This window comes from Galendromus occidentalis, unplaced genomic scaffold, assembly GCF_000255335.2.
Source record: "Galendromus occidentalis unplaced genomic scaffold, Mocc_1.1 scf7180000077477, whole genome shotgun sequence".
Taxonomy (NCBI): domain Eukaryota; kingdom Metazoa; phylum Arthropoda; class Arachnida; order Mesostigmata; family Phytoseiidae; genus Galendromus; species Galendromus occidentalis.
Genome location: NW_003805465.1, coordinates 1,959,929 through 1,984,071, shown reverse-complemented (window position 1 = coordinate 1,984,071; position 24,143 = coordinate 1,959,929). Strand labels below are relative to the sequence as shown.

At 50.1% G+C, this 24,143-nt stretch overlaps 2 protein-coding genes across 2 annotated transcripts in view; both read left to right on the top strand.

The window, feature by feature from the left end:
- The first annotated feature begins 4,683 nt into the window (after window positions 1-4,683).
- On the top strand, window positions 4,684-12,345 carry LOC100897553 (polyadenylation and cleavage factor homolog 11). Its single transcript, XM_029111979.1, has 18 exons — window positions 4,684-5,091; window positions 5,563-5,688; window positions 6,264-6,467; window positions 6,597-6,755; window positions 6,906-7,213; window positions 7,315-7,478; window positions 7,618-7,758; window positions 7,876-8,048; window positions 8,147-8,249; window positions 8,362-8,612; window positions 9,690-9,772; window positions 9,936-10,203; window positions 10,314-10,384; window positions 10,528-10,650; window positions 10,756-10,888; window positions 10,975-11,070; window positions 11,180-11,308; window positions 11,390-12,345. The coding sequence occupies exons 1-18, from the start codon at window positions 4,939-4,941 to the stop codon at window positions 12,068-12,070; spliced, it is 3,366 nt and encodes a 1,121-aa protein (XP_028967812.1). The 5' UTR covers window positions 4,684-4,938; the 3' UTR covers window positions 12,071-12,345.
- Window positions 12,346-21,849: 9,504 nt separating this feature from the next.
- Window positions 21,850-24,143, top strand: part of LOC100909370 (protein jagged-1) — a 42,508-nt gene continuing 40,214 nt past the window's right edge. Inside the window, exons 1-3 of the mRNA XM_018640245.1 lie at window positions 21,850-22,006; window positions 22,601-22,702; window positions 22,787-22,899. Coding sequence (XP_018495761.1) covers window positions 21,850-22,006; window positions 22,601-22,702; window positions 22,787-22,899 — 372 coding nt within the window. The remainder of the gene's footprint in view (window positions 22,007-22,600; window positions 22,703-22,786; window positions 22,900-24,143) is intronic.

The window sequence follows — 24,143 nt, the reverse complement described above, 5'->3', positions numbered from 1 at the left end:
TCAGGATTACTGGTCCGTTCTGCCAAATCCTGTCGTCTGAGACTCGGCATCGTCATTCGGGATTCAAACCCGAATTCTTGTTAGAGTAGAATTCACGTCATTAATGTTGAGGAGAACGATTCCTCTCCGTCGATCCAGAATCACCAGATAGATCGACGAAGATACACATGCAGCTGGAAGGATTACTCCCCGAACACAGCAATACGGATACCGCGATTTGTTTCGCCGCGGCCTCCATGACATCCCCCGCCCAGATCAAAGGGATCTGTTCGCATGGGCTTGGAATCTTGAGCTTCATCACGCTGGATGTATTTATCCCCCGCATTCCACATTGGAGATGCCGTAGCACTCGATTCCTCGCAAGAGTGAGATCCTGCTACCGCACGGCATCGGCCACAGCGACGAACGGCCGATTCTAATCGCTAATGAGATGGACAAATCGAATTATCCAAACCGAACCATTGACGGGATATAGGTTCGATCCGCAGTGCGCTTGCCGAGTGAGCGGACTCAGAGGCGGTCTTGATATCGGAAGCTTAGTTCCCGAATCGTGCCTTATAGTAAGTTGAATTTTTACGGGCAGAGCAGAAAACGGTCATGTTAAGAAATGCTATGATTTCAATCGTTCGGCAAACGAGCGGGTTATATACATGAATATGCATAGAGCAAGACTATGAACATAGCGACCACGACAAGAGGATTAGTGTCATTTAGAGGATGGACACAAGCTGTGGTCAGTCATCGGATCATGTGGAAGAAAACATTGACTCCGAAGCAATGAGGAACCTTCAGACAAGACTTTCCGCGAATAACCTGACGTCGCTGGAGCCGAGTGCTGCGTCGTCTTCAATGGCGGGAGCCCGCTTCGATTTTGTGACTTCCGGTGGACTCCGCGACTGATGAATTTCTAGATGATTACCGTTAGGATCTGAGCTCGAATGAGGACTGATGATCGGACTCTTGTCGGGTGATCAGGTAATCTGACCGATAAAGTCATGGACAATGTGTCTGCATGGACTCTAGGGAATCTGGAATTTCAACGGTAGGCGGAGCGGATCGATCCCGATAGACGTTTCTAATGTTTATACGAGGGAGAATTATGATACCGGGCGCCTCAAACTTTTGTTGACGAATGCTTTGATAATGCTGATCTTCACCTGAGGAGTGTCGATGATAAATGATAATCATACGAATGAAGGATAAGCTATTTTGAGAACGGTAATAAAATGATCATCTTGATCAAAGGTTGCGTCAAGCACGACTACCTCTGTATACCCAGTTTTCTTTGCGTAGATACTCTGACCCACTATCCTCGGCTGCTAGAGTCCCTTTTTATCTATGAGGGCTGGGAACTTTCGAACTTCTCTAATACTAGGAATATTTACCTTGCAGATTCTCATGGTACGTCGCGGATTCGAGTCCCGAGCTGAAGGGTGCATTTCCCGGCAGCCTCGAAGACTCGTCAAGGAGATCTGTTCAATTTAATAAAGATTCAATGTTCTGGAAGTCGTCGAATCGGTTATTTCCAGTTCTTGCACCGTTCTCGACACTGGTGCTTCCTGCCTCGAGTGTGCAAGTGCTGACAAGACGTCCGCCGCGTGAAGAGCGTAATCTCATGTTCCCGATATCATTTTCAGATTTAGACTATTCAATGAGTCCTGTGGACATGATGCAGTTCGCGGATAACACGGCGCCGATCACACCCATATTCACGTCAACGCAAAAAAGTCCGTTGTTACCCAAGGATCAAACCAAACAATCGTCATTGAAGTGTCGGTTTTGCAATTTCACAGCGAAGTTCGCATCTTGGGTAAGAACCGAACTTGACTATTGGACGCATTCCCGACGACGACGAACACGTCGAAGGCCCACAGAGACTATGATTCAATCTGGAATTCGAGACACTCATCGCTAATTCAAATTCCAGGTAGCGAGACATGAGCGGACCCATACGAAGGAGAAACCATATTCGTGCTCGTACTGTGGGAGCAAATTCAATCGGAAAGACGCTCTGACAGTTCACGTTATTACGGTCCACAAAGGTTTCGGGGTGGAGTACAGCGGTAGCTCTCAGCTCGGCAAAGAATGACTCGCGAAGTTCGTTTCTACTCGCCGTCGTGCAATCGAGTTTTTCGAATGGCTTCCAGGACTCCATTCGCTCCTACGACCATCTGACATCTTGGAACCTCGATCGTTAGCTAGGTTCCAACGGAGTCATCGTCGCAGGGAGAGATCTCGTCGATATTCCGGTCGTGGCCTTCACGTTGAGCGTAGAGAGGAGTTCGAGGGGTCGAGTCACATGAGAAACTCTCGTACCATATTTATTTATAATAATTCCACTGTTATTGTGGAATTCTTCTGCAATACTTATTTCGTTAGTTTGGAGTTGAGTCGCTTGCGCACGTGGTTAGCGCAGACGAGAGCGCCTCGTTGAGACGGTCATCCGTAGAAGTTAGATGATGTCCTCTTAAGGTATGCTCCCTTACGAGTCAGAAATAAGCCCATTTATCATCGATATTTGGTGCAGTATTCTTCCTGATGTGCCTTGAGTCACCACTATGAAAATATCATCACACAGAAAATATTATCTGCTAGTCCAGAGAAGCCTTACAACAACCATACAAGCCAAAGATTGTTACTAGTTCATGATCACAAAGATTTTTCTCGTATGGATGCTATGCTGCCGCGTCAAGCTCCGCTGGTCTTTTCTCGGATCGACGCAGCAAATGCACAGCTGCACCGGAAGGGTTGACCTTCCATCCCGAAGCTCGATTTTTGTGCGCGTCGTTTTACCTAACCGAACCCAAAAGCTGTGCGCCAAAATGAACATGATACACGGAGACGAGAAGATTGCGAACAGTATGATTTTGTGCATCAAAGTCAATTTAGCGTGTGAAAGCCCTAATAATCTCCCTTCTTCGGTGGGAAGCCTCGCTGGATGCAGAAGGAATTTCGATCGTTCAACCCGATCGAATGAGAACCGTGGAACTCCATACGTCTCACCGCCTATTCGTCATTGCGTTCCCTCAATATCGCTGTGACGTCAAGGTTCCGGTGTCTAGTCGGTCTGCAATGCCGTGCATATTTGAATCGGCAGAGTTTCTGATCGAATGAAGACGCCACTGGCTCTGAGCGCTTCGGAATGGCGGACACCTGGGAGAGTTCGCGTGTGCCATCGTACGGGGAAAAAGGAGATCGGCGTCCTTTTCTGTGCAATATAAATACAGCTCGGTGGCTCCGTCGCTCATGCTCGGGACCGTCGCAAATCAGCCATTAGATTCAAAGAAGTCATTTGAGCTCCTCAGAGAGGTCGGTCCGATGCATCGAGCTCAGCCGCTGCAAGATCCAAGCGTCGCAGCCGACGCCGCAGAATTTTCATCTTGCCTTTTATGTCGATGGGTGTTTCGAATGTATGGCGCCATATAGAACCCGCTTGCGGGATTGGTTGTATCCTCGCTGAGTCAGAAGGGAACTCCGAGCGTCGATCCGCGGAGCTTCCGACGGGTCAAATCGCAGCGCTCCCGTTCAGGAGTGCCTTTCTGACGGGAGAATTATTCCCATGGAACTTGCTTGGCAAATGTTCTACACCGCAATACATATTCTCAGATTCGCGAGCGTAAGGGTGAGAGATCGGTGAATGCGCGACTGACAGACGCGGCCCCGACACATCGCACTTCTTCGACCATTGTGTCGTCCTGGCGCGGCGTGAATACCGATGAAGTCATCATTAGTTCATGATAAACGAAGATATCCATGGCGGCGATGATGATTAAAGAATCCTCGGTGCAATAAGAATTATTTTGGGTATTCTATGTAATATATCATCAAAGATGAGACAAGAGGAGAATGAGCACAGAGAGACGCTTCGCTATAAAGATAATTGTATAGGATCATGAAGAATAATGCCAGGTGTGCATATGAGTCCTCTGAGATGGAGAAACAAATAAACCTTGAAGGTGTAATCTCTTCCCGACTCTTCTTCTGTCCCCCCGTCTGTGTGGCTGCATAAACGTATTTCAGATCAGGCAGGAAGCTTTGCTCCCCCGCCCTATTAGCTGACTGCAAGGAGAGGGCTCGTTCCTGGAGACCGTACATTCATAGCTCATGGTCAATATCACCGATGTTGAACGCAACGTGCGCCGAGAGCTCCCTCAAAGTCACTGCTTTTTGAGAGTCTGAGAATGCTTTCGCCCTGGACGAGGAGTCGTTTTCCATGCCCCCAGTATCGTGTTTGCGCTCATTTAAGGAGTTGTCTGGCGGATCGACCCCACCGCTTGAGGGTCGGAGATCGTCGCCTACTCTCTTTCCGCTCCACCCAGAGGATGGCTCTTGAGCGCCCGGCTAACCCTCGACTTCAGCGCTCTACGAGGCAGTCTATAGCCTGATTGCCTCAAGTTAAAATAATTAAAGGCTAATAATTAACGACGTGACCCCGGGAAAGCATCATCGTTCAGAATGCTCTATGAAAGCGCTTTCTCTCTTAGATTTTAACTTCCGCGGAACCTCAGTATCGAGTGCACCGTCAAATCAGGGACGTCCTTATGGCGCCCGACTCACTCTCTCCTCCTCGCCCTCTCTCAGATGTGGCAGCTTTGTGGTACCAAATGCGAGAGCAAACACCACAAAACGATTGGCAGCCATCTTGGATGTTATTGTCCGACTCTAACACATCGACTCTAGCACAAGCCCGTTCTTAGAGCTTGTGCGTGCACGGAGGAGATTTCGTCAAAGTTTCGACGTCATTCGTTGATGAACGCCCGGAGGAAGATTCGTTGTGACCGCCCGTGGCATCGGTAGCGCGCGGAGCTTCCGAGCGGTGTAGACTACATTACTTTCCCTGACTTCATTGGACTGGCGAGAGCGGCTTTGGCGGCTCGACCCGACGACTATTTGAGTTCCACTGGGTATTCCTGAGTATATCGCTTCAGGCACGCTAATATGGAAGAGTCCGCGGTCAACGAATACGCATCGTCGCTCAGTGAGTTGGTCACGAACTCGAAACCACTGATATCGATGCTGACCATCCTTGCGGACGAAAATAAAGCACATGCGGCGAAGATCGCACAGGTCATCCAAAAATACCTCGAAAAGGTGAGTGATCTCGGCATATCTCTGTTTTGTAGCGTCAGCTCACCGAATAGTATGCTCCATGATATTCAGACTCTTGCCGCAGCCCGTGTATCCGCGCGAGTCAAGCTCCCGATCCCACAAGATCAGCCGGATTAGCATTTCGGAGGAGCTCCAATGTTGTGACGTTTCGGTGCCAAACACAGAACGAGGTCTCCGAACCGCGCATTGCGATTTTCGGTGGGATTGCGGAAATGAGCTTCGTCGTATGAGTCGCTATGAGTTCCGAATCATGGGAACCAACTCGTCGTTGGTCATTGCAAGACGCTCAGCGGAAGAATTGCGTAGCCAGCCATATGTGTCGAGCTCCCTGGAGCCCTTTGTTGAATCGAAGCACCTTCAACATTGAAGTTGATTTGTTTATAACCAGACAAGGTTTCGGAAATGCCCGGTGAGACCCACCGATTGCCTAACCTCGAATTTCTGCGCTTCCAGAGTCCGACGAAAATCAAACTCCTGTCTCTTTATTTGATCGACTCCATAGTCAAAAATGTTCGTGAACCATACATCCAGATCTTTTCGGAGAACCTTGTGCCGATGTTCACCGAGGTTTTCGAGGGGGTAAGTTTAGCGCCAGTTCAGAGCCGGAACTTAAGATCTTAGCTCATGAGAGATGATACTCTCCACGAATCTAAGTTTTAAGAAATCTTCTCAAACTCTTCTACGAGGGAATCAGATGCGAGAGGGGAACAAATCCCGAGACATAGCTCAGGATTCCGTGAGCTTTCCTTCTGAGAACACGTTCGGGAGTTCATCCTGTGTCTGAGCAGCTTTCCAGATCGCCTGCCAGTTTCCGGCTGAGTCCTTGGTTACACTGGGGTTCCGAACTCTTTCCGGAAACTCGGGGTCCGTCTTAAGCTTCTCAGAATTGAAACCTTGGTACTCAGATTCCGGAATGTTGATCTAAGCGCTCTCGGAGCTCGGGTTCCGCGATTCAGATTTCGGAATTTTGGCTTTGGAGCTCTAATCCCGGAACTAAAATTCCTTCGACATTTTTCGTCTCCTCTCGGTTTCCCGGAGATTCCCTCAGGGTTGTGTTCGACTGAGGTCGACCAAGTAATCCCCCGCATGATTGCCGTATGGCTTCCGTTTCGGGAGTAATTCACCTTCGGTACGAAAATGCATCCGAATTTCAGGGCGATGAGAAAGTTCGAGCAGCTTTATTCAAACTGCGACAAACGTGGAAAGGCATATTCAGCGAGTCTAAACTATATCTAGTGGACATAAGCACAAAACGTATGGACCCTCAATGGCCCATAACGACCTCCACCGAGAGCCTGAGGGCGCCGATTCATCTCAATCCGAAGTTCTTCTTGCGGCAAACGAACGGAATACCAGAGGTTAGATTTGCCGTATTTTCGTCGGGCAATCTGGAACCCTGCTCAAAAAGATGTCATGAGAGAAGGTTACTTGATGGGGAGGCACCGAGTTTCTTCTTTCCAATGATTCGGGACTTTCGCTTCCAGCAGAAGACAAGTGAAACGACCGAAAGTGAGAAAGTTGGAGATGAGAAAAGCGACAGGCCGCACAGCAATCCCGAAGATTCGCACCGGGACGATAGGGGACAAATAAACCTCATGAGCGCCGATGCGGGGATTCAGAAACGTACCGACCCTCGGCTGAAAAAGGTGACTTTCTCAAAGTGACGTGAAGGCCCGTTCAATATACGCTATCCGATATTCTTCAGGGTTTTCCCTAGCGTCCGAAGATAGGACATGCTTAACGCCTGGAGCCTTATGCCTCTATGAAATGACTTGGAATTCTCTGTGTCTCTTCAGAAGGACTCGGGTGAGAAGAAAACTTCGTCGAAGACATCTGCAAGGCATCAAGAGAGTTCGGAAAAGCGCCGGCCATCTCCGAAGTCGTCATCTAGGTCTTCGACGCAGAAGTCCGATCACAAGAAAGCAGTCAAGCGAACTTCCGAGGAACCCACGTCTCTTGAGCCGAGCTTGGCGGATAAGGAGGCCGCAGCCATCCTGAGCGGGGATGTCGACCTCAGACTTCTGGCACCCGTGACGAAAAAACCCAAGCACGAACTGCAGGATGACGGAGATCTTCCAATCGCTGACGTTGACCTCAGAATAAGGTAAGTTCACAACCCATGCAGCTCACGATGGGTTCATGCCTGATTGTAATCGTCCTCTTCCTGAACTTAATCAATGCTAAAATAGAATTCTCCCTGCCCAGGCCGGAGCCTCTCGAGGGTGAATCGGGAAGTACACTGGTCGCCGTCAAAACTGAGGTCGCTGGAGCCGGAGAAGCTGTCGATACAAGTACGCGCAGAGCCAAGACAAAGGGAAGATCGAAGAGCCATTCCACGAAAGCTGCGTCGCAGAGATCGGTTTCCAGCGGTAAGTCTCCATCTTTATTGTTTATTTATTCATTCGTTTATTTATTTCCTTATGTATCCTCAGATTTCCTGCTAGCTGAAGTTGATCGTTCTTGAATCCGTCGACTCGTGATCAGAAGTATTCTCGGTGATCGTTACAGGTGGCCACAATCGAGTACCGCAAGGCGGTGCGGCATCGCAGCCGGACTCCTCCGATCCCAAGTTCTCCGATCGGAACCTGAAACCCAAGGGAGCACCTGAGATGGGCCTTCCCGCTGCTTTGAAGAACAAGGGTATTCGGGGTATGTTTTCGGATTCCTTCAGCCGCGAGAGGAAAGAATCAGGCGATACGGATCCTGAGCCCTTCGGGACCGGGTGTGAATATTCTACGGCACATCATCGCAAATTTTGCTTTATAGTGTCTGACCCTGCTCCGGACTCGGGACAAATCCGTCTTGACGGGAGAATGAGGGAAGTGCGCTTCGTCGACGGAATAGCGGTGGCCATCATCGAAGAGGTGCCGCCCAATCTCGTTCGTGCTCGGCAAATCATGTTCCGTGGTGGCTCGAAAAAAATCATCATCAATGACACTGTGAGTAATTCCGTGAAGCTTTCATAGCCCCAAGCAGTTGAACCAAATTCAACAGTTTTCACGCAATCGGTGATTGAAACCTCTCTGTCTCCTTTCAGATCGAAGTACTGACAGCCTTTGACGGTCGCGAGCACGATTTCAATTTGAACGGAAATCGCCACCGCATCCGATTCGGAGCTCCTTTGAGGGAGCTGTATATTGGTGAGTAAATTTCAATTCATGTTTTTTCATGCCCCGATCCTGAATCCCATCACAAGGGAATTATATCGTCGGCGCCCGGTCGTACTGAAATAAACGTTTATGCTGCTTCCAGATGGTATACCGTACGCGTGTCAATTCAACGGGGTTCCAATCTATGTCAGGAGCCGGGAGGACGTGTTCTCAGTCACCTTACACCCGCCGTGTCCGAGTGTCAACGACAAAATGGAAGCCACCCCTGAGTTATTGAATAAACTCGGTTTAAAACCCCTTCTTCCGAATCCCACAACTCCTTTCGTAGGAGCTCCTTTCCAAGGAATGCCAACCATCCCGGGACACCCTGCAGTGAACGGCACGAACTCTGGGGTAAGTCAAACCTTGAAGTGGTCATCTACTCGTGGAACGGGCTGCTCGGTGAGTCGCGTATCTGTCGGGTTGGAATCAGCGACATCCTGGCGATCGAGTTCTCTTCTCGAGTGTGCCTCCTGAAAGTCTCCTCATAAGAAAGTCGTCAGAGCTTCGTTCCGCGGCGAGATGTCCACTCCTGGTTTCCACTAATCAAGTATCTGAGATTTACAGTCATTATTGCGTAACAAAGTGGCACGGGGATCGACCTCTCAGTATAGTTCGGCTTGGGACTTATTTGAGCTCAGAGGCACAAAAACAGAGTCTGTGATATTTTCCGATCCCTTTTCACCGTTGATCGGCGATTTGAGTCGATGGTTGGCTTCATGAACAACCCATGAGCCCGAATTCGAAAAGCACATCCGAAAGATAAGTATTATCTATCTGGCGGAGAATTCGAATAAAAAACTTGATTCTTCGGAGTTATGGAGACTCTTTATTTAGGAGATTTTTAGGTATACCATGCACTCGGTGGTGATCATCTACGCCGTGTCACCGGAACCTCCCCACGGTTCGGGGCCGGCATGGAATCATCGTAGCCAATTCCGATCATAGGGTTCATCTTGCTAAAACCGTCTTGAAGGGTCGATATGCCAATAAAACCGAGAGCTGATCCAATTATTCCGTGTTTTGAATATTGATCGTGTGGAACCGAATCCCGGATGACCTCATTTGAGAGTTCGGAAGAACGAGACCGCTCCAATGGTCGGGTCGGGACGGAAATGTCACAGATGTCATCGGAACGACGGCTGACTAGATGTCGCAGCTTGAGGCTCTCGGCGGGTTCCTTCGGGGAGAAAGCAAGTTTTTTCTATCAATACATGTTGAAGGATCAAGGTCTCGATCGGATCGCTTGCTCGCAGTCCTTGAGTCAGAACTCGACGCGTAATCGGAACTTGCCTCTCGATACGATCCACCGTTGCACAGTATTTCGACGCTTCACTTTGTATCTCATTCGAAACATGTCTACATATTGTCCAAGCTCAATGACGGCACACTGAACATGGAGCTCTAACTCTATACCTTTCTGCGTTTTAGGGATGGATTCGATATCAAGATGAACTCAACGCCCCCGCCAACTTACCTCCCGGAATATTCCCGCCGATGCCGGGTGCTTTGGGGTCGGTTGACAGAAACTCGAAAATATATTTGTATCGTCGTAGATTATTTAATTTTCCGCCTGCGAAGTCCCTCCGTTCATGAGGTCCATCTTAGATGATCTCAAATCCTTCAGAATGATTCTTGATTCGACTCATTTCTGATAATGATTTTCGCAATATTTAGGCTCGCTCAGCATACCGCTTTCCCCGGATCCAACCTGTTCTGCGCTCCGTCGCATTTGGCAACTTCTCCCTACGGCGCTTACCAGATGCTGCCGACAGCGAATCTTCCCATGCCGGTGGTTCAAGCTCCGGTTCAGCCGAGCGCCACGACAGCCGTTACGGCCCCGAATCCAGAAGTTAATTTAAATGTCTCTGATCTTCTAAGCAAGCTGGTCAACGCTGGCATTATCGGTTCTGGTGACAGCAAGCCGGATGGTGAGCATAATCAGATTTTGCGGGTATCGACTGGAACCTAGCTATGATTGCCATGCAACGTGCCCCGAAGTCCTGAGAGATCTCCTCATGTACTAACACGGAATCTTTTGCAGCCGCCGCAGACCCCAAGCCGAAGGAAGTGGTGAAAGAAGATATCCCACGATTGACTTTCAAGAAGACGGACTTGTTGAAGAAGTGAGTCTCGGGGTTCTTTAAGTCATCAGTGAATTGAGAGAGCTTCCATCAATGGGACCAATCGATCCAGGCTCATATCGAAGGTGCGACCGCTCCATCTAAAGACAGCCTCAACTCCAAATAATTGGGTCTCCTTTTTTTAGACGGTACAATGGCGTCATATCAGCTCTACACGACGGAATGCAGTGCGCAACCTGTGGCCAACGATTCTCGCAGGCCGAGAAGAGCTCGGATAAATACGCGCAGCATCTGGACTGGCACTTCAGGTACCCTATTTGGGCATTCTGCTCCTTCCTTCTTCACTCATTCACTGAGTATCGGGGGGAGGGGGGAGTCAGAAATATGAATTTTAAATATGAAAATCTTCGCAGATCGGCTCGGAGAGGAAGAGAGGGCTTGAAGAAAGCATCATCTCGGAAATGGTTTTACCAGATCTCCGACTGGAAGCTATTCGAAGAAGTTGAGGACATCGACGATCGAGCTCGGAGCTATTTCGAAATTCAAGTGAGTTCGAATGAGAATCACTCTCTTCCGTCGGAGCGGGCCAAGCTCCTCAAGAATTCGTATGAATGGAAAACTTCTGTTCACAGGAAGCACAACATGATAATCCCACCCAAGAGATCGAGACGTCCGATGTTCAAGAAGTTCCGACGGTTAGCGCGAAGCATGTCGACCAGAACGAAAATGTAAGCTATATACCCTCCGCCTGAGTTTGATGTTCGAGCCGACTACTGTCGTGGCGTCCGTGATGTTCCCGAGATCGGCTCGTCTAATAAGGATCCGACCCCGTTCCAGAATTGTTTCTTGTGTCACGAAGCTTTCGATCTATTCTTCTGTGAAGAGAGTGAAGAGTGGCGACTGCGCAACGCTGTGATCTCGGATGGGAAGGTTTTCCATCCAATTTGCTATGAGGACTTCATCAGAGTAAGTTCAAGAAATCCAAATCCGGCGCGACATAAGCCTTGACTCTGAGGAGTATTCTCATTGAGTCTTTCTCCTCATCAGCCGACACCTGATCCTATCGTGCCAAAGAAAGAAACTGCGACTGAATGTGCTGAGCCCATGGAAGTTGAAAACCCGACCATCAAAGCCGAAGTCAGTGAGATGCGAGCAGACGAGACCAGCCAACCTCTGCCCGGGTTGGACTTCGCTCCGCCGTCCACAAAAGAAATACAGCGAGAAGTTCAGGTGAAACAGGAACCTGAGGAAAACCCCGAAGGAGACGCCACCGAGCAACCATCGGAAGCCGGAGAAACTTGCGAAGACGAGAATGACCCTAATGACACGATCCAATTAGCGGAACAGACCGTGATAGTTGAGGATCTGGGCGAACTCGGGGTTCACAGCGAGTCCACGAGCGCTGCGGGGGGTGATGATGAGTCGACGCAAAACAGTGAATCGGTAGATCCAGTTGGGGCTCGGAGCGTGACCAGTCCCGAAAACGTCAGCCAAGATTCGCAATCCGAATCCAAAGTCATTGTTAAGAGTACGGGTGGTATTGTTCTGAAAGTCAACTTCGACAGTAAAGCGAACGGTGATAATAGTGCAGCCGATGCGAGCGTGGCCGAAGAGCCCGAACTCGAGCAAGAAGTGGAGTGGACGCCTCCGACACCTGACCCAGCCTACAAAACATGTGCCCCTGTCCGGAAGGGAACGGAGGAGAGCGGGCTATGCAGCATAATGTAAACTCTCTCAGATCACCATGATGACACTTAGACGATCAATCAAATTATCCGAGGATAGAGGAACACTCCTCCAGTTCCACGGGTAGTAGTGCGACGAACAGATATAGTCATTTTTGAATGTAAATACGGAGTTTCGATCGAGCTGTACTACCTGCAATGGTCCCCGTGAGCCGGAGCAAACCTTGGAGGAAATCGAGTGAAGACCGGGAATCCGCTGTCAGAGCTCAAGCCGAGACCCCACTCATTTTTGTACATGAACTGTTATGCGGAATCGTTCGGTAGCCGTTTTGTTTTCCCTCTTCAGAAGACCGCTGAATCCGATCATTGTTTATTTCAGCACTGTAATATTCCACGAGAGATGATGTGTGAGAGAGATTCCTTTATTTTTGGGTGAAATAAACTAGAATTTTATACATACATCCCGAGGTAGCCGATCACTGCTTACACGTGATTCCGTCTGATGGTCTCGTTCAAGGATGAGAAGCTCTCCCTCTGAGAGGAACGCTCGAGGGGCAAAGGAACCGAATGTCTCTAGAACTGACCATCGGTGCTTGGATAACTGGCCCGTGAAGATCTTGCGGCTCTCATCTGAGACCGTGGGCATCCGACAAACTTATTGGAAAATAAATTGCTCTGATTACCCCACCAGGCGGAGTATTTTCACTTCTCATCGACGATTTTTCGAGTTCCCCCTTCGCGAGGCATTTCCGTATGCACCGAGACTCCCATGGAGGCGAATTCGCGACCATGGGGTTCCGGATGACGTTCCCTCTCCGAAGGCAAGGATCGCCATGGGACGATATTCCGCAAGTAGCAGGCGTCTTCCGACTCCCTATTCAATCCTCACCCTGACGCAGCGTTGGATGACTTTCATCGTCAGCTAATTCCTTCCATCGCCGCGCTCCTACAGCAGAAGCTTGCATTCCTTGAAGAGCCTCAGAAACTCCGGAAACCTTCCTGAGGTTCTTCCGTCGCTGCGCCACTGAAGAATTAGAGCGAGCGTGCCTCCTCTCAATTTCTAGTACGAATATTGGAGCGGCGAAGATGAGGGGGGAATTTTCGGGCGCTGGGTGTCACCACGAGAGAAAAAATCACCGATTCGGTTGCTCCTAGCAGTTTTCGATTGCAGCGTTTCGAGGATCATTTCAACAATAAATCACTGGCGGTCGCGCTTGTCCCAATCAGAGCCTATTGTTGTCTCGGTGGTCGTGAGGGGTTCCCGCTCGCTCTCGAACTCCTCTGCCTCCCCAGCGAGCCGGCCAGCTATCTAGCTGGCTACCTGCCTGCCTGCCGGGTTTGCACACCAGAAACTGCAGCATGGCAAAGTTCATCCCTCCATTGTTGAATGACGAATCGAGTTGAGTCCACACTACGATTTCGCTACACCGCTCATTTCGTAGGTGCTGAGTGAGGACACGTGTCCCGTAACTCGAACACGGCCCGGTATTAGACAATTTTCTGCTAAGAGGGATTGCGTAAAATCGCGTTTGGAGCTCCGCGCGAGGATGTCGCGCCCTATCAATCGACGCTGCGCGAGCTCAGAACGGGAACGGGGAACGAAATTACTCGGTCGTTTCCGACCCCGAGCTACCGATCTCATCACGGGGAACTTATCGTATCGGATGGCGTCACGGACTCGCCGATTAACTCTTCACGGAAAGAAGCGTTTCCGACTCAGCATGGAAAATTTTCCCGAATGTTCGACAAAAGTTGCTGTCATCGCTCGGACCGTACGAGAAGGATGTGCGGCCTCCTCAGAGCAGAGAGCGCAGCAACGAGGGTACCGGCTAGACCGAAAACAGTCATCAAAATAGTTACGCGTACATCGGCATCATCATGTCGATCAACAATCACGGCTGACTGATCGGAGCGAGCTGCTTCCGACAGATCGAATGGGTGTTGAATGAAACGAACGAGCCGCCGCTGGTTGCCGGCTCGTCTCACTCACTCAGAGCAGGCGCCTGTTTGACAGACTAGCTTTCGCTCGGCTTTCGCACAGGCATTCCTCAAACTGATTAACAGTAATCGCGGCGACAACTATGCAGACACTGCTTAACTAATGTTTTGATTTTGCTTGCGAGAAACAGCTTCCAAGCAACTCATTGTCGCGGACACCTGGATTATATAAACTAGCTGTTCCATCTGAAAATTCACAGAAACCAAAAACCGTCTCAAGCAATTAGACCACGTTTCATCAACGCGTCGAGTCGGAAGAATAGATCCGATGAACGATCCTTCTAAAGGAGCGACTCCATCTAAGCTGTCTTGAATAAGGTGAAAGTACTCCTAGTTCGTTCATTGATCATTCTCTCAATCATCACGACCATCGCTGTACCGTATCAAGTCTCTCGTCTCTCATACGAATCACGGAAGTTTTGCCCGTCGGAATGACTGGGTTTCGCCCCATGGACGCCGATTTTCCCTAGATCACGATTCTCGGGACCTCCTTTTCCCTTCAGGAATTCGCTTTTCAAGAAAAAGTCGAAAAACTCGTGCCCGCACACGTTCGTAAGGATAGTCCACGCATAAGCGACTCGACGGAGGGGTATCCGGTCGATTTCTTGGTTGGTCATTCCTGTCGCCATCGTCTCACCTTCGCGGTAGGCCTCTGTAGACGGTAGGCCGCGCGCGCTTAAATTCTTGGCATTTTCTCCAAGATGGATCGCATAGTCGCCATTATCCGCTGTTGTTGATAGAGCGCCGAGTATCTTCGGGTGGCTCGGCAGATATCTCGATAACTCGTCGAGCTCACGTCGGCTGAGAACTGAGTTTTAATTCAGTAACGCTACCGATCACCTAACTTGCTTTGACCCGTCAAGGAGCTCCGAGGGATAAGATGAAGTCTCGGTCATTTTATGACATTTCGGCAGTGGTTTCTGGCCCCGATCGCGGCATTGGAAATTCTTCCGAGATTCGGAATGTGATTCTGGCTCATCGGTGGGGATAAAATACATTATGTTTCCCAACGACTCTATTCCGGCGTTCTTTTTTTCAGCGCAAGCCATGTCCCATCGAAGTCGATATCTGTACGAATAACGTCCCGTCAGCCGTCGAACTTTGGAGACAACGTTTCCGTTCGAGTACACCGACTCATCTCGAACACGTCTCGACAAAGAATACAACGCGTGGGAGAGGCTGCTAGTCTGCATCCTCGCTTCTCCAATTGCAGCAGTTGAGACGAAACACGCTTCGCTGGTAGTCTGGAACAAACACTGTGGATGTTTGACAGTTTTCGACAGCGCTGTCAAGAGCTTTAGGGGAACACCAATCGAATATAGGCCACCGACGGATCATGCAAACACGAGTGCGCGAATCATTTTTTACTGCAGTCCGCTTTTTCCTGAGGGGAGTCACCAACTGGATACACCGTAACTCATTAGCTCATTACCCTCTGCGGCAATTGAGTCGTAAATTTTTACTTGCCAGAGATCCAAAGTTTGTCGTATCATACTCGGTCTGATGAAATCGATGCCTCAGCAAAAAGAAGTGTACCGACGGAGCGGAATGTATCTTCAATGTCGGATCCTCCTTTTCGCTCCCGAGAGGTGGGAGCCACCTGAGGAGTTCACGATCCTTGCGGATGCATTCTCGTGCTCTTGAAGAAGGCAGGCCCCGATGGACGGACTCTCCATTGGCAGCTCATTATTCGGCGAACAAAGATTCCAAACAATGACCCGGGAAAAAATTGCGACGATATCCCCAGATTAGGCGATACACTCGCTCTGTTAGCCTCCTTGAGGGAAGACCGTGGAAAGCTGAGATATCACGGAGCTTGATCTGGAGCTGGTGTCCAATGAACGAACAGCTTTCCGTTCAGCCCGGCACCAGCCTCGGCCCGGCGATGACGCATGGGGGAATGGAATCGAATTCGACTTGTCCTGAGATGGTGTCCAGCGCTCTCGGCATATCCTTGCCGAACGATTCGATCGGGTCGGTATTTTACATAAATGGGATAAGCCAATCAATCTTGCCTGACGCCGGGAGAACGACGAGAATTCTTCGTGATTTCATTAAAGAGTATAAGGGTCTACCGTTTCCGACGCAGAGCTTCTGTAGAAAAGTTCCCTGCATCCTTCGCAGAACAGACGAATAAATGTCCTCCTCGTCGTTTGGATCACGGATCTTGTGAAACGATCTGTTCTTCAGCCGTCGGAATCTGTTGCTGAAGTGTAATGGGGTGTAAAGTAGCTATCAGATGGCAACGGGGAGATAAACATCCAGCTAGCAAAGAAAGCTCCTCGAATACTTCTGTTGCCCTCCGAGAGATCCCGAAGATAAGACTGAATGTTCGCAAACACGTGGCGTATATTCAATGTGGAGAAGTTTTCTTAAGCGGGAATCGTTCTCCTCCAGACGCATCATCGATGGCACCGAGGTCTCGGGGAAAGAATATTTATTGAATGAACAGATGACTGGTTCTTGCCATCCTAAGATCGGCCACGGGCTAATTCCAAGAGCGACTCATGGCTTCGGTGTCCTATGCAGAGGTGTCCGCACGGGGTTCCAAGCTGGAAATCCTTCCATGCCATTCCGGTCCCCAAATGAAATCTCGCGCTCTCCGTGGAAAAATCCTGGGAGACCAATGTACGCGCAGAACTTGAGCGCCGGACCCGGAGATACTGCCGATGACCGGTGACGAGCGTCCGCGATGGAGAGTCCTCCGGAAACAAGCGCGTTCGCAGAGGGACGAGCTAAGAGGGCTATAGCCCCCTGCCACATTGAGGGTTCGGAATACTGAGGTATAGGATGGAGTCGAGAAGTTGGATATCAGACCCATGCGAAGACCCGATCCAACCTCCCTCCAGGAGGAATATCGCGGACGCCACTGACCGGAACGAGCTAGCCCCCGCACGAGCCGCATCGAGCCCCGATTGGAACGAGCTCTGCACGAAAACCTTAACGCGCTAAGGACTCAATCAGCTCGTTGATGGGCTATTCTTGAATGTCGAGCTAGAACAGTTGGCAGTTCCGTGGAGATGGAGAAACGAGAGAATGGACGAAGACCGAAATCCCGGGAGCAGTTCGCAGCCTGCTCGGATCGCTCCAAGGAAAGTGCTCCTTCACGAGACCCTGGCCCGTCGATCGGACCCTGAAAATCGATTTCTATCACATTAGCGGTCGGATCTGATGCATTGAGGCGTCTTATCTAGTCGATTCTCAGTGGGAGCTCTGACGGCAGAAGGAGATGAGCGACTTATGGAGGCCTTCGTCGTCCCGCCCGCCGCATTCACGAGGATTCGACACCCGAGCCACTCATCCGACGGCTCGGGTTCGGTAACACATTTGAGTGAGTGCGCGTCTTCAGGAACCTATGAGGTAGTGTCCTTGCGGCAATAGACCGAACGGCAAAACAGTCTATCGGCTTGTGTTGGTAAGCGTCGTGTTATTGCGTCTTTTGTTCCGAGGCTCGTTCGGAGCGTTTCGGCTGTCGGATTGTGTATTAGGGACGTGTGTCCCGATGACGCGTCTCGTCAGTGATTCGCGTCGTTCTGACAGAGCGAACTCGTAAGTGTGAAGTCCAGAGCAAATACACCCGACAGCCGGCTCGCTGACAGCGCCTTGTCCCCGCCAACGCCTCAGTCTAAACAAAGCTGAAAACAAATCCAAGTACACACGAGCATCCGGTGCGATTTCCGTCGACGATTGTTGACTGTTGCCAAGCGAGTACGCTCACTCTACACTTCATTTTCAACGCTCTAAGCTGAAAGAGAAGAAAATAAAGACGAAACTATTTAACAGAGAACTCTCGGCATGAGCGAACGGAATCCGCTTTGGATGGGGTGCGTTGTCCAGTTATCTCAGAGTTGTCATCTGGCAAGCTGACGTTGGAATGGCCGCTCGCAAATTTACAACTTCGATCATATCGGAATCCACCTCGATACTTCTCGCGAACGTCGGAGACAATGACTCATTTGTCTTTGTGAACTCAACGTCACCAGATTCCTCGACCGAAGATGCGGCATTCGGCGCGATGCCGTTGCCGCTGTCGTTCCGAACCATCCAGATCGAGGTTGGAAAAGGCTCGGGGATCAAGATTGCCCGGAAGCCTCCTCCGGATGTTCCCCGACAAGCATCCGATTCGTGGACACGAGAGCTCTCTGCCGATTTTGAATTCAGAATTTTCGGGCGCAGCTCGCTTTCGTAAGATTCACGAGCGGAGTTCGACTTGCGGGATCGTCGGCGAGGAACTCCGAGCCGAAAAACGAACTCTAGGCTCTGGGTGACACCACATCGATCGACTCCGGTTTGAATGAAGCCACAGCGAGGCCCTACAGAAGAACGCCGATTGACGCTCGTCGTTGTGTGATCAAAGATTGCGGAGACTCCGAAACCCTTTTTCGGTTATTCGCGGTTCCGCTGTTTAGAAACGAAAAAGATAGATTCGTAGGAAACGGCGCGTAATTTACAACCGTTTCCTTTTTAAGCGGTGTTGAGCCTAGGTGAAGTTCCGAGTCAAATAGAGCAAAGTCGAGCGGTCTCCGTTTGTGGAGGTGGTCGCCACGAGTCTTTGTTGTGGTTCGGCTCTTCTTTTCGGTAAGCTGTGGTTCCGACGGAGACCTTAAAAAACACACTCGAGCTCAAAAGCATAGGGTTTGGAAGAAAACGAGAAACGTCTCAGGCTCATCAGAGACTTCATGAAGCTGAACGCTCCACTTCCAAGTATTCCACGCATCGCTCTCTCTCGAGATCGAGACTTCGCAGAGCTTCAAGCCTTGGGCGAACATCTAATGAGATGGATTGGATTTCGAGCGTGACTTCCTAGTTTGGCTCTCCGCTTTGTTTCAGGGAAATCAATGCGATCGCGCGCTTTTGCCAGCGCGGAGCTTCACACATCTGCAGCCACGTTGTTTTAAGAATGTCCGTCTCGTGAACGCAGACACAACAATCCATCTAACTGTGAGTTTGTCCCCAGAGTCTACTCAGCTGTCGAAAGTTTCCGGCGCTAATCATTGCACAGAACCGTCTTGGACATCGGATTTGACTCGCTCCTAAAATTCGGGTGAAAATTGTCGTGGCGGAACCTATAAGTCCGGAGAGCGGCTGAGGAATGTCCATCGTTGTTCAGATAGGAGCAGTCTCTCTCGGGCTCTCGGGAGCCCTCATAACAATCGTTTTACTTCTGAGGAAAACTAGAGATTTACTAGAATCTCATCAGCTCAAAAGAGCGTAGGTATGTTGAATCTTCTCACCACCCTACTGTTTCCAATAATCATTCAAGTCGCTTAGCACCCGTCGCGCATGCTGAGTAAGTCCTCGAGACTGACTTCGACATGATAATGAGGGTCTCGGTCACTGCGAGGAAGGCTTGACGGGATTATCGCATCATTTGGTGTGACCCAGCCCACGAAGTTCACTTTCATTCACCTGAGCGGACTTCACTCTCGAGCTTCTCCAAGCAGATCTCATGTCCGTTCAATTAGGGAAGACAGGTCATTGCATCACGCTTTGCGACTCCACGAAAATCTCGAGTAGACTCTGCTAACGAATGGGATGGCCGAGCTCAACGCGGAACTGACGACCCTAAAACCGAGTCCTTCTCTAGCGGAGAGCTGCGTTCACGGGAATCACTCATTATTTTTTAACACCTCGGTGCTAGCGCCGGGGGCTACTCACTTATGAACAGTATCAAGAATCGATGATCTAGTAGTAGGTTTTCGGAACCGAGCATGAGCATCCGCCAGCTTTCGCAGAGACCACTGTGTCGCGTCGAAAAGCTCTTTCCTGGTACTAGCTGTTTGCAAGAAGCTTGAAAATCTCAAAAGTCGATCCCTGGAGCTTTCAAAAATGGGAGCATGGGTTTTCGATGGAGAAAGACGAGACACGATACTCACTTTTATCATGACATCCATTTTCCCGAAGTTACTCGGTGACGATGTATAATGATTGGAGTCGTCGAATTCCGTAAATTGTGGATTGTAAGCACTAACTCACGCTGGGGGTGGGCCCCGGCAGTCCAGGAGGATATCATCCCCATTTACTATCGCTAGGAAGCCCGATAATTCGCTGGATGGATGAGACCCCCTGTATCGAGTTCCATCCCGAAACTCTCCTGCATGGGGACTGTTGAGTGATATCTTTCAGGACTTGAGCAAAACTCTCGGAACCAGCGTAAATTTGAGCTCGTTTCCCGGGCCCCGTAGACCAACGGCACGCCACCGATTCTGAGCTCACTACATTCGCGTTAAATGAAGGAGGCGAAACCGTGGCTCCCCGAGCAGAGGCATACGAAGACGATATCTCTTCACACATGGCCTCCGTGCAATATTCGGATCCGATCCCTCAAGACTGAACCCTCTCTACCGAATATTCTGATTCCTCACAAGCGTTTCGAACCATGTTGACAGCTCGCGGCTGACCACTTATCTAGGAGCGTCGCAACGCATTCCAGAAATACTCCCGCGCGTCTAGAGACTGCTCCCGGGTGGCTGCATCGAGCTCGGATCCCGTTTCCTCTCAGGGTTTCCATCCTCCCCGATATCATCCGGCAGGTTGCGAGCGCGAACTTCCATCCGTCGTCAAGTGACCGTCGGCGTCGGCCGCAGGGAACGACGGAGCCCGATTCAATAATGAAACCATTCATTTCGACAATGGAATGGTTCATATAGTATTCTGCCAGGAGACACCCGCGCAGGCGAGATCTCCTCCCATATCGGGAGCGAAATGATCCCAATTTCACGGAAACTATACGCTGGCGTCGTGTACGCAGAGCTCGCGCGCTCATGAGTAAGTAACGGGCACGTCCGTACAAGTCTCGGCAGTGCGCGAGCTCAACTTCAAGGGCCGAGACTTATTTAATTTCGACGCGGGACGGACTATTCACTTGATCCGTCTTCGGGAGACTTCTTTCGAGTTCTCTCAGCATTCTCCGGGAGCTGAGCGGTCTTTCTTGATCTCATTAGTCCTCCTGCGCCGCTAAACAGCGTTAAGATATTTTGCCGAAACACTAGCAACCTAGACGGCTCATGATCAGTCTTTCGTCATCCGTGGTCATTCTGCGAAAGCAGGGAGGAAAGGCAACGAGTTAACCAGTGATCTCTCATCGCTCGCTCCACTGTACCACCCCCGGTTTTTTCTTCAAAGATCGTACCTCCCAAAGCGAGTGAGGTGGCTCGCTCTTCGCGATCGCGATGCTCGCTGGTTGGCTGGCTCAACGCTGCGGCAGCTCTCGTCTCTGGTACAGGGATTGTAGTAGAAGACTCCCTTTCGTCGAGCAAGCCAAACAGCCGCAGGCCGGCCTGCCTGCCAGCCAGCCAGCCACTCAACCAGTAAAAAGGAAGATTGACAGACCGACGAAGAAACCCTCTCCGAGTCACTACACGCTCTTTCCACGTGTGTCCGATCATAAACAGTGTCGAGTCAGTTTCTCTCTTGTGCCGGGCCGGTCCGTGTCAAAAGTTTCGAGCAAAAGTGGTTCGCGCGGAGATCGCGCAAAACGAAACTTCGACAGTGCTCCTGAGAGACTGATCGTTCTCAAAAAGATTCCACTCTCGCTGTGCTAATCAAAGTGATCATTATGGATTTAACGGAGCGGTTTCCGCGGCTGAGATTATAATTCATGGTGCTGTGAATGACTTATGACTTTGTGCAAATCTTCAGCTCTGTGCAACTCTGAACAGCAACGAGGATTAATACGTTCTGTTTCGCCTAAAAGTTTCGATGGTAATCCCGCGGGAGATGGTGCCTTACGTTCGCTGATCTGAGACAAGCAGGGACTTTGCTAGGATCTCTAGAAACGGTTCTCCTATCGAAAGAACGAGCGACAGAGACGACGGCGTTATAATGCATAAGTGTACTCGCATACTCAGTCGATTGTGTCTTCTGTCGACGCTGATCGTCTTCGCGACAGCATCGAGGGACCAGACGTCCGTGTTCGAAGTGCTCATCACAGATCTGTCGCATCTCAACCCGACGATATACAATGGGACGTGTTGCGAAGGTAAGTCCGAGTTTGACGACCGTCGATTCCACCGATGAGTGTGCCGTACGCTCACGCAGTTAAGAGCCTTCCATGGGCGAAATTTTCCGTGAAATATTTTCGGGAAAGGCGTATCACTGCGGAAATTGCCGAGGAATGGGGAAAAAAGTATCAGCTTGAACAGATGACGAATTTCGGAGCGAATGAATTAAATTTAAGAATACTCCAATGCACGATCAGGAACTCGACGGCATAGCCCGTGTGTAGACATTCTATTGTCCCATTGTGCGTTCAGAAAAAGAGTTCCTAATTGCTCCCTTGGCATCGGGCCTAGTCACTCAAAGGCAAGCGCGGACTTCGAACTTGTTCGATAGCGCGCGCCTCGTTAAGAAAACGCGCACGGACGATCCGATCCGCGACGTCCTACTTATTCCGCAGGCGTGAAAAGTGTACATGCTTCAAGCGCGTGCTAATATACTCCGAGCAGGGCCTAAGTCGCGTGTTGCACGCTCCTGGTTGAGCTGTGGCGGTTAATCTACGCACCGTCCGCGACAGGAACGATATCCTGAGGGGGGACCCTACCTGGAAACTCGAACTGAACTTCCTTTATTGCAGGATCAGCGGACAGATACGGAAAATGTCCCATCAACTCACTATGCAATACCTATTTTCGGGTTTGCCTCCAAGAGTTCCGACGGAACGCCACGCCGGAATATCGTAAGTGTTCCTCGACAGTGAAATCGGCTAACTCGGAATTATCAGAATAAACCATTCACTAATCGACTTATTGTTCTTCCATAGGAAACTGCACTTTAGGCGAAACGACGTCGGACGTGTTCCGCGGCTTCGGCAGCAAGACCAACAGAATCGATCAGCAAGTCGCTTTAAGTGTGCCGATATACCATCGGTGGACGGTGAGTTTTAGCTCGGTAACTAGTTAGTTGAACCCCACAAACTATCCGGTATCGTCTCAGTAGACCAACAAAGGGGGCGCAAAATCGATTCACCGGGTAGTGTGAATGAACGTCATGTACAATGCGTCAGAAATTCGTGCGAACGACGAGGAATACGCGCCACGGAAAGTCAAGTCAGAGAAATTGTGCTCATTGTCGTGGTATTCTCTTCACACGCCGGTGATTCATTGGAATTTATTATGATGGATTGCGCCGTATCACTGGAGAAACATTGGCTAACCAGAGGCGCGAGAAACGTCGGTTCACCGAATCCCTTTCGATTGATTGTGCCGACGTTTCCCTAAAGGGCACTCCGGTCTTGGATTGACTAGGTTTGCTTGTTATTAGTCATGTTTTGGGTGCAGTCCTTCCCGAGGCATCCCGACAGCACGGAACCTAGCTAGATGTTCCCACGCATCGGGCTTTGTGATATCGAAGATACCGTCTGTCCCTAACTTTTCATTGGGCTGCTACTACCTGCTTCTCATTGACCGTCGATTCCTGTCGATCCTCGTGCGCTATGGTCTGTCTCCCTCGGAAATGTCCCGCCATATACGCATTATATCCCATTGCGAGCGAGCGCGGAATCGCCTGGGACTTCACGGGAGCGAGCTCGGATTGGCCGAGACATGAAAAACTGTCTAATGAAGAGAGTAAGATCAGGGAACATTCGGTGGAATGCACAAGCGTAAGTCCGCATGCCTTTTTCTCTCCTGCTGCATCGGTCAGTAATCGACAGACTTAGTGGATACAAGAAGGCTGAATGCTCCATCTGGGCTGAATGCTCAAGGGTACACAAAACAAATTCTCAGTAGAAGAGAATGTATGTTCCCCCATTCGTAGACGGACGCTATATTTTTGAAGCACTTCATTCCTCCCCCGTTACCCTCTGAGTTGGTACGGAAGTGGCCCAGTACGCGAAAATGGGCTCGTCTGCTCTCATGCGCGTCCGGGTGGTCCGAGCACTTGAGTTTTTTCAGTCTGGAGCTGTTGTTCTTTCGCTGAACTCTTTGGAATTCTTGCTCTGATCTCTAATGCTCCAGACTCCAAGATCTCTACGAGTCTCGGAGAACGCTGAGGGTTTCGGCTGCTGCTGGATGCCTGCTCGGCGCGCCGAGCCCGCTCATAGTTGGGAAAAGACAACAGAGTCAAACATCAACAAAGTCTTATTCTCCATCGATTTTATATTGATGGATATTCCAAAA